At 41.5% G+C, this 10,446-nt stretch overlaps 1 protein-coding gene across 2 annotated transcripts; it reads left to right on the forward strand.

Moving 5' to 3' along the window:
- The first annotated feature begins 2,270 nt into the window (after positions 1-2,270).
- oxnad1 (oxidoreductase NAD-binding domain containing 1) lies at positions 2,271-10,443 on the forward strand. 2 transcript variants are annotated; one of them, XM_047605380.1, is made up of 8 exons: positions 2,271-2,364; positions 2,858-2,958; positions 3,453-3,519; positions 3,637-3,740; positions 6,519-6,660; positions 8,141-8,386; positions 8,539-8,647; positions 8,831-10,443. In XM_047605380.1, exons 1-8 carry the CDS (start codon positions 2,344-2,346, stop codon positions 8,986-8,988), a joined length of 948 nt encoding a protein of 315 aa, XP_047461336.1. In that variant the 5' UTR covers positions 2,271-2,343; the 3' UTR covers positions 8,989-10,443. The 2 variants fall into 2 exon arrangements, with proteins under 2 accessions (XP_047461336.1, XP_047461337.1); XM_047605381.1 differs by having other exon boundaries at positions 2,284-2,422.
- Positions 10,444-10,446: the final 3 nt, after the last annotated feature.

Consider the following 10,446-nt stretch of genomic DNA (forward strand, 5'->3'; position numbering starts at 1 on the left):
AAGAAGGAAGTGAAATAACAAAAAACAAACAACCTGTTGTCACTTCCATAGCATTCATTTGGAGCAGGCCGGCTTCTTTCCTAGTAAGCAGATTGACTTTCTGTGTACTGCGTCGTGCGTTTCATTTGCATTGTTTGTGTCATTAGTTTTCAGAGCTATGTAACTTCCAGTGAAGTACGCCTGCACCTCTGTAGATACTGATGCTGAACACCTGCTGGAATGTAGAAAGGAATCCAACAGTTACTGTACGTTTTGTTTGTTTTCAGTGTGTTTCTGAACACAAGCAAAGGAACACCCAGATATGCAGAAGTGCAGCTTTGCACTCACGGACTTAATTGACCACTTATGAGAACTTAGCCCTCATTAGAGAAACCACACGAGCGCAAAAACAAAAATGTGTCATTCGAACCGAAGCTTCTTTAGCTTAAGCTTCTTTGGCTGACACATACTGTAGCTGGACATCTTTTAGATGTGTGTCCAGTCATTTTAAAAAAGCCCAGTTTCCATCACCGTAGCTCTTTGATAGACCCTAAAGCAGGAGAATCATGACCTTATCTTACACCATAACCACACTGAAACTCGTCTGAAGACAAATTATCTCTAATCAAAAGTCTTTAACCTAAACTATTTGTTGTTGAGTCTCCACTTCAGAGAACTGCTGAGGTGTTTTGCTGGTGGCAGGACATTTCCTGGTGGTTAAGAAAGTCTGCCACTAACTCCTTCATCTAGTTTCTGAACCCAGTACATCTTCCAAACCCTGAAATGTAGCTAATTAAAATGTAAACAGTCCTTCAAGTAGGGTCAATTCAATATTTTTTCCACATGAGATCGATACTGTCAGTTAAGAAAGTATGAAATGTAACTATAAGTTGTATAAAACAAATGCTCAGGTTGGGCCAGATTTAAAAAGACTGCTTACAAAGTGTCATTATTCTAAAACATATCATTTTGCCAAATGTGATGAAACTCTAAGCCGTTTTTAGTTTCAGTGCGAGTTACAAATCATTGACAATGCCAAGTTTACAAATTCCAAAACTCCGAAACGTAGATCAGAAGATTTCTGAGAAACACTTCCTGACTGTAGCTTTTAGCTTTAATGAGGCCCGTCACTCACAGTAAATGAGTAAAAGGTCATGGCTCGACTCAAACAAGAGCGTCAACCTCCAATGCAATTCTGGAAAAAAAATGCAGAGTAAAAATTAGTGTCACTGTATGAATGAAAGCATCAACTAAATAAAGATCCTGCTGTAAGAGGACCAGGCTGTTGGAAGCAGCTAAACTGCTTGAGGAAAACAAATTGCATCATAGCACTCACCAATATTTTTAACACAAGATGGAGCCAAAACAAAGACACCTCATACTCTGTGTATGGAGTTAATCCACTGTTCAATTTAAGAACTTCACACAATAAAGCTTAAAATCACAGAATACACTCCCACACTAACTAAGGCACACAAAGCGCTGAAACAATGGAGAGATGTTCCAAATGCGTCCTAAGTCATGAGAGCATGAACTGGAGACGTAAGTCCTCGTCTTGGTCTCTCTGTTGTTTAGTGTTGTGGTTGTTTTTTAAGAACTGCATGAGTCATTTAAACAAACAAAAGTGGTGAAAGTGCAATGAAAGAGTCAGACGTCATCTTTTAAAACCAAACAGAGGAGCTGAAAGAAACTGAGGTCAACTTCAGACTACCTGTGGTCATTTGATCCTTCAATATTAGACTGATTGAAAATTTGCCGATGCAAAGCATATTGACTTTACAGGGCTGTATCTGAAACAATGATCTCATTGAAAGTAGTGTGTAAAAAGTGTTAAAATGTTTTGTATGATCTATGTCAAAGCAAACAGTACAGTGGTGTTTGTCATCTATTTAAGTGGTGTAAGCTTTTCTGTGAGTAAATGCAAATAAAGTTCCCCTTTGTACATTGACTTTAAGAAAGGAAATAATTTTTTTAAAAGTATGATTATATTCTAGGCTTTTCTTCTTGTTTTTGACAAACTGAACATACCGTATGTTGCCTACAGATGTTGCCTTTTGAATGCTGTTACTTTCAAATACATTTTTTTTTTTTTATTAGGTTTATCGAACCCCAATTAACAACTCTTACAAACGACTAGCAGGTTTCAAACGGTTTCAAGTCTAAAACTTTGAACACATTTAAAGACGCTTGTTGAATTAATACTGTGTTTCCGGTAGTGGTAGAAAGAGGGCGCTACGGTAACAGGATGACCAGAAAGCACCTGCATTAGTAGTAGAAGAAGAAGTGGCCAGCTTTCCTACAGTACAATTTCGACGAAGAAGACGTGAACCTACAGTCAATAGTTGTTGTGTCATGTAACACAACATGACCAAGGTTATTTTAAAGGTACGGGAGCAAATTTTTGAACAGCATTTAAGAGAAACGCAGAATCGCTATTAACTCGGTAAGAAAAGTAGCTAGTGTTGCTTTTGTGTTAAAAATAATAATAAAAAAGAATACACCAGACCGGTATTTCTTAGCTAGCAGCAACGTGAGGGAGGGAGGTCACGCCAAATTCCGTTTAAAATAATCCTAATAATACACTTTTTAGTTGGTATTTAACGTGTTGGGATATTACTCGGTCGTGGTCATGTATTAAACCTCTCCGCGGTAGGTGACAGCTAGCTTTATCGGGGACGCCGAGGTCTTGGTGAACGTTTTTTGAGGTAAACAGGTGGCGTTTACCTGACATGACTGTAAAGTATACTCGATTGTTCCTTAAGTAGAGTTTGGTTTGCGATGCTTTTCCATTGTGGGTCGCTTCGTTGAAGCGCCTAGCTGCAAACTCTTGGTTGGTTTTGACAACGGTGTCATCTTCTCTGTTCCCACATGAACCCAGGTCGCAATGAGCGTCCCGTGTGTCCTCTCCGCCGCTGCTCGAAGCTTCATCCTGACGCCTCCGTCCGCCTGTCGGCTGCTGAGCTTCAGCTCTTCCACAAGGTGGGTTTAGTCTGGATTGTCCCAGTTCAGCTGGTTGTGTCCCCCTGTCCAGATCTCTCATCACTGGGACAGAGTACAGACCTTTCATTGACATTACTTGACACGATCTGGTGAAATGTTGTTAGCAGTTAGCAAGTTTGTTGTGTTACATTTACCCTAGTAAGCAAATATATAGGTTGTCTTCACATTTATTGATGGGCCTATCTAGCCACTGATTATTTGGCTCTGAGGTATCATCATTAAAAAGTTCTCCCAGTATTGAAATGTTTCCATAAACTCACCTCTATTTATTTTGGGACGGAGGGCATTGAATTTTGAACACACGTGTTGTTCTGTATTTTCAGTGAACCGGCCCTTTAAGTCCATTGTTTCTCGCTGACAATGAGGTCAAACTCCATTTGTCTTTTTAGAATTTTCTTGTCACATAACGCTGCTGCGTAGCTCTTCACTCACTGCACGGGCAACTGATCAAACCATCGTTTTTTTTTTATCAGAAGAAACATGTCCTCCAAACGTCAAATGGACCACCTAGAGAGGACGGCGAGCAACTACAGACAAAATGTAAGTTTACATCCTGAAGCTGGATAAGTTTGTAATGACTGTGTCTCGACGTATGGTCAAAGTGTACTGTTATTAACACACTCCTAATCTGTCCTCTGTTGCTGCGTGTTAACATAGGCTCTGTATCCAGCAGAAGTATGTGGGATCATAAGTGAGTCAGACACAGTGAAACGACTGAGAATAGCCGTCCATCCAGACTTCATCTTCAAAGCAGGACAGTGGTGAGTAGGCACTCATTAAGTTTGCACCCACTCTATACAGATTTTTGTCTGACAGCCATCATGCTGGCTGACTAAATTGTCATTTCTCTTTTTGGATCATTTTCATTAAATCAGCTTCGATCATAAGCCTTGTGAATTTCTAAGCAAAACTGCTGACAAGAGCGTGTGATATATCGGGACGGGTATCGTTAAGGTTTTATACAGTGTCAAACTGTTTTATTTTTAAGGCATTTTGTGATGTGCAAGTTGAACAGAATATTAATTTAGGTAACATAAATAAAACTAAGACTAAGAAATTAACCAATATGAAATAAAATTCACATAAACATAAACATGTCATAATTAACGTAATTAAAACAGTGGTGTGGGGCCTCACAGGCTATCAAAGACAGTACATTTCTCTGCTGTTAAAAAACAAAGAAATGCTTGATGTTTAGTCAAATTTGAGGTGTTGCTGAATCTGCAACTTTTGATCATTTCGCCTTAGGTATTTTGAGGATTCACTTCCATCCATGCAGGTCAAAATTGGCACAGCAATAGAGCTAAGGGGGCTGCAATTATTCGGTCTGGTTACTACCGTTTGCTTCAGCACCAGTGCCATTATGGTACCCATCCCTAATGATATATATATACTCTACCTACAATCTACATTCCCTCAGTCTTGGTTATTTTTCAGCACAGAAAAAGCCAATATGTGGTAGTAAAGCGAGAGGTAATTGCTGTGGTTGCTTTCTTGTCTAGACTGATGAGACTAAAACATAACTCAAGTAGAAATACCGGACACCTTCTCGCCTTCTATGTTTTCTGACTGACACTAATGTAAAATGAAGAAGGTTCTTATAAACAATATATTTACTGACCTAATTGACACATGGCCATACAAAGACGCACCTACATTCAGAAGATGAAGCAACATGAGGAACACGGGGGTTGCTAGATTGTATTTTTTTAACAAATGTGTTCTTGGATTCTTTTACCCCACGTTGTCTGCCGCTGTAGAGAGAAGCTTGGGGTATTTATTTATTTTAAATATACTTTCTTTAGTGCTAACGTTTGAGCAACAGTTTTCAGTCCTTTGATTAAAACCTGTAATACCCACAGTCACCACACGGTGACAGGGTTGCGTTAGATTTGTCTGCCGTGAGCTTTCATTCCTTTCAGAACTTCAGTAAACAGTTTACAGCAAACAAGTTTACAGCGGTTGATACATGGTTGTCACATCAGCTTAAAGAAGGATCAAAGTTTATGTGTCAGATTTGGAAAAACCAAACAGATTTGTTTAGAGAGCTGGCGTTTACTTGGGTTTACTTGTATCCTGGCAGGTTTGACTTCAAAGACAGAATGGCTTGTTTGGACGTACATACAATTGGAAGTGTTCTGTTTTTTTTTTGTTTTTTTTTTGCTAACTTTAAGTGACTGTTCCATCTTGTTCGTGACTTAAGTGCTTCTTCGATGGAGGCAGAGCTTTTTTTTCCCTGACTCTTGGTCTGCCAGTCAGCGTTGCCAGTGTTAATTAGTGTGTTGTGCACATGCAGTATGTACATGAGCCCATACTGTTGGTGGGCGGTGGTGAGAAATAAATCTGGCAGTTGCCCCGCAGCGAGTGATAATTAATGTAAATACATGGAAATCATCGACTTTTAGTGCTTTTAAGCGAAAGCACTGTTTAGTCATTCGTCTCCAGGTGGGAGAGGAGGAAGAAAAGGAGGAAGAAAAGGAGGAGGCGGGTGGAACATATGCGTGCGTTTTCACGGCAGATCCATATTTATGATGCCTCTGAGGGAGTCGGTGTCTCTATCAAGTGTAACAGTAGGTCATTGTGTTGGTGGAACATCAGCCCAGATGTTTAGCATTGCTGTTTTCGTCTGTGGCTACTCTGTTGTGGTGATTGATTGACAGATGCAAGCGCGCTAGGTGTAATATAACGCTGGGGTGCCGCAGTTTGAAAGAACTAACCAGCAGACCACTTTCCCTCTGGTTCGGTTTGTGTTGCTCTCGGTTTCTGGAACGAGCATCTCTCAGCACTAAGGTCAAAGGGCAGCGCTTTGCCTTCATTCACACTTTGACCCTTAGCTCAGGGTTAAAGCGCCTTTGACAGTGTTTTGGTCAAGACACACAGCAGCAAAAAAAAAAAAAAAAAGCTGCATACAGGATTAGAGATATGACATTTACCAGGAAGAGCAAGTTATTGAATTACAAAAGCATTCATGAATTATTCGTCACAAGTCATTAAAATCGGCGATCCAGCAGGGTGATATGAGTGAGCCAGTTAAAGCATAGCGGGATGTGTCTACCTCCAAGTCATTTAAGATTATTTTCATTTCATTTTCACCATTTGAGATAATTGGAAAAAAATTATATCAAGAGCTAATACAATAACTTTCTATGTCGCACCCATGGATGAGAAGAAACAGACAAAGAAGCGCCTTTTGAATGAGAATTTACCATAGTTAATGCTACGGGTGGGCAAAGCGGTTCATTTGACCCTGGCGCCAAGCCTTTTTCTTTCTTGCAAGAATTTCCTGCACTGTATATAACATGTCTGAAATCCAGTACAGACAGAAGTCTGGCATCAGCAAGTCTCCTTTTAGCTTCAAATATACAACAAAAGTTGAATATAAGCTTTATATTTATGATATATTTATTTGAATTTGGTGAAGAATGGAAACAAGGCCAGTGGAACATTTTTAGTACTAGCTTGAACATCTGTTTGTGTAATTAACACCTTGAATGATTAATAACGAATCATGTTTTGCTTTTGCGCGTGTGTGTGCGCAGGGTGGATTTCTTCATCCCTGGCATTGAGAAAGTAGGAGGCTTCTCCATGTGCTCCAGTCCAGGTCTGCTGCAGCGGGAGGGCGTCGTTGAGCTGGCCGTGAAATATGCCAAACACCCCCCAGCACACTGGGTCCACACTACGGTGAGTGGCCGCTCTCTTCATCGTATATAAAATTCGTCGGAAAGGTTGCTGCCTAGTAACAGGAACTCCGCAGAAGCAGATCTCGTCTCCAGCGTGTGTCGCGTCGTCGCACGAGACGAGAAGTGTCGCGATGAACGTGAGAGAAAAGTCAAGCAGAAATGAAGCCTTGTGGTGCAGAACAATCAAGGTGTTAGGAAATATCTGAGGTGTTATAGAGTCCTTGAATTAACACCGCAACATAATTTCACAATTGTCACAAGGAAAACAGGAAGTAAGATGATATTTTTAGAGCCGGTTTCATTTGCTCATAGCTGTGAGAAAACATGTGTTTTGTTACCATCTAAACATGGAGCTACTTAAATGATCTCCATCCTTCTGATAATTAAATATTATGACCACCTGATGTGTTTTAGTCACGTGTAATTGTGAAGTTGCAAAAAAAAAGATGTAGTTGTGCAGCTGAGCTAAAACAAGACAGTCGTTAATGCATCGTATGTAATGTAAAACAATATTTATGCTGCACTTGTTAAATGAGTCGTTATTATCATAATTTTTAGGTTGCTAGCTTTGTTCCCAGGTATCACCCTCACAACGCAGCTCCACTCATGTTTCAGTATTTGAGTTTTTTAATTAGTTGGGTGTTAGACTGACTTAGGTGCTGCTGAGATAGCGACGGCCCGAGTCACCCACACTGAGCTACAACATTACATACAACATCATTATATATGTATATTATATATATTTTGGAACAGGAAGAAACAGAATTTTGATCCTCTGAATTTCTGCAGATGTAACATTAAAGTTAGCTTTAGCTCTGATTCGGCGTACTCGAACCGCTTCAAATATCCAATTTTCTCAAATCCACTGTTGCAAGTAGCTGCGCGGCTACGTTCTCTTCCAGCTCGCCCCTCTCCGTCTCCAGTCTCCATATTTGTTTGCGGCGTCTGTGTTTGATGATGAGGTCTAATAAACAGCTTTGAGCTACTACGCCGTGCGTAAATAAGAGGGAAGCGGCGTTGAGCGTTCTGAGACTTCAAGGGTCTCAGCTCTGGGATCATTTGATGATCCTTTTGTTTGATACTGTGCTCCAGGAGTAGAGTAGGGACCATAATAGCAGATTAAAAGTGCATGCATTATTATGTGAATGCGCTCTCCCTTGTACAAAAGCAGATGAAGGCATATTTACTGCTCCTTTTGACTTCAAAAGACCTTTGCAACTTGTGAAATTGCTTTCAACTGCGCCATAGCATACTGAAGGTTTGTTGTGTGTACGCATTCTCATCTGAAATTGTCTTCCCGCTGATCCCCGAGGCTAGTCTGGGATGAAGGCTGAGAAGTATATTTTTTCTTAGAATTAATTTTTCATGTCTCCAAAAATATATATCTGAGCCGCTAAAGAGAAACGGTTACCTGGGTTGACACATTTAACTTCTTCCAAACTCTTTTTTTTGACTGCTGTTCCTCCCCTCCTTCCTCTCAGTGTACGTTAGGCTCCAGGGTGGCCATGCGTGTCGGCGGCGACTTCTTCTTTGACCCAGCGCCCTCCGACCCCTCTGTGGATTTGTTGTTGGTGGCCGGTGGCGTGGGCATCAACCCCCTGTACTCTATTCTGTTGCACGTAAAAGATCTGCTGCATCTCAGCCGAGCGTCGGGCGGCAGGGACTACAACATAGGCTCCGCCCACCTCTGTTACAGCGCCAAGAACACCCAGGAACTGCTCTTCAAGGTACATTCCTGCATTATGTTATGAAAGATTTTTGCCCAAAAGACTCGTCTGCAACGACATCCACATGAACGTGCTGACTGGTGTGTTTTTAATTACGTAAGGAAAACCCCCCCCGTTACAAATGTATCACAGCCTTCCTTCTGGTTTCCCAGAGCTCCATCGTTGAGGCGTGTCGGGAGTTTCCTGACAAATTCTCCTGTGACTTGCACGTCACGCAGCAGAGCACAGATGTTGACCCGTACCTCCAGCCGTTCATCAACCGTAAGCCGACGAATGCACTTTCGCTTTACTTTGTTTAGCGGGGATGATTGAGTGGCTCACGTTCTACCACAGTCTGTCTCTGTCGACTTATCTGTGTCACCATGTAGAACAGGGCCGTCAGAGCAACAGAGGTCGCAGCACTTAGTCTTGATTAATTGATTTGCCTCCCTTGCGTCTCCTCAGGTGGGAGAATCACACAGGAGGAGCTGCAGGCTCATGTGGATCCACAGAGGACTTTGTGTTACTTGTGCGGACCCCCGCCCATGATCGAAGCAATTTCAAAATCTCTCTTGGACCTCGGCCTCCCGAAAGACAGGATTGTCTTCGAGAAGTGGTGGTAGGAGCTCCCTCAACTCCTAGAAACCGACGAGGCCGTGCTCCTCGTTGTGTTCACCTTTTTTTTTTTTTTTTTTTTTTTCCCAATCAACGGGGCGAGGATGTGTGTGGGGGGAGAACAGAAAGTATTTGAGATTTCCCAGGGATGTGGGATATTAAATACGAGTGCTCAAGTAGATGAGGAAGCTCATCCTCTGTTCCCTGCTGCTGCATCTGCGATCGACCACCGGGGCCACCCACTCTTCGGCCGGCAGCCGGCTTCCACAGACAATGGAGATTCATTTTTGTTTCCTGCAGTACAAACAGGAGGACATCGGTGTATGTATGGCGGACACACCGTGATGCAAATTACATACCTTCAAACTAAGTACTTACCTCAGTCAGTGATGTATATTTTGCATCGCAATGCTCATCTCATTGTTTATGCATTAATCAACTGATGCAGACATGTCGTAGAGCAAAGGTTTGACAAGTTGCTCTGAAGTGTAGAAATGTGTTTTTTTGCCACATTATTTCCAGGAAGTTGTTACACCTGGATGAAAAATAATCCAGCAAATTCCCCCCAGCAAAATGATTTTTTTTTTTTAATATATATATTTACTTTTATCGTGTACAGATGAATCAAACAAGATGTAAAGTGTAAAGCTTTGAAGGTGGTGGTAGTGGGTTGATTTGTGTGATTCACACTACACTCCACCTCCAATCTCTGGCTGCATATTTAGTGGACAGATGTGAGTGTGGTATTGATCTGCTCATCTACCTCCCGGCAAGAGAACACTTTTTTTTTTTTTTTAACCAAAATGTGAATTATTCCTTTACGCAATGCAGAGAATTAGTGATAACAGTGTCAGTTAGTAGTGGTATTCTACACTGTACATAAGTATATACTGAGTAATTTACTTTTAACAACATATGGTTCATTTGCTGAAGTTTTTAGTTTTTTTTTAGACTTGTTATGCCATGTGTGTGTGTATACTTCATGAGATAACTTTATTTAAGCTCTGATTTTAGAAACCTTTGGCTGATCAGCGAGGTGGTCTGCGAGCGATTGTTTTTCCACATTTCACACCACTGAGCATATTTTAGAGTCAAAACTTAACAATCTCCCACACGTTGGCCAGCATTCCTGTCTGTTAAACTCTCACACACACAGACACACACACACAGCCTCACTATCTCCTATACAGTCACACATACCCATGAACAGTTTCTCATCCCGGGCGAGAGCAAGTGTCCCACGGTGCCCTGTAATGGAACCTCCGGGTGGTCTCTGATTGGCTTGGATCGCTGAACATCCCTCGGAGATGGTTGCGAGTTTCCTCGTTGTCGTCTCTCAGCGGGGGTCGTGCTATCTAGACTCATTTTTGAGTTGTTTCTTGCGTTTCTTCCTCGCGGGAGGAAAACTGTTTATGACGGGGACGTGAGATTTAAAGGAAATAAAAGAAAATTGAGTCTGAAAAGCT

The sequence above is a fragment of the Mugil cephalus genome, chromosome 14, assembly GCF_022458985.1.
Source record: "Mugil cephalus isolate CIBA_MC_2020 chromosome 14, CIBA_Mcephalus_1.1, whole genome shotgun sequence".
Classification (NCBI taxonomy): Eukaryota; Metazoa; Chordata; class Actinopteri; order Mugiliformes; family Mugilidae; genus Mugil; species Mugil cephalus.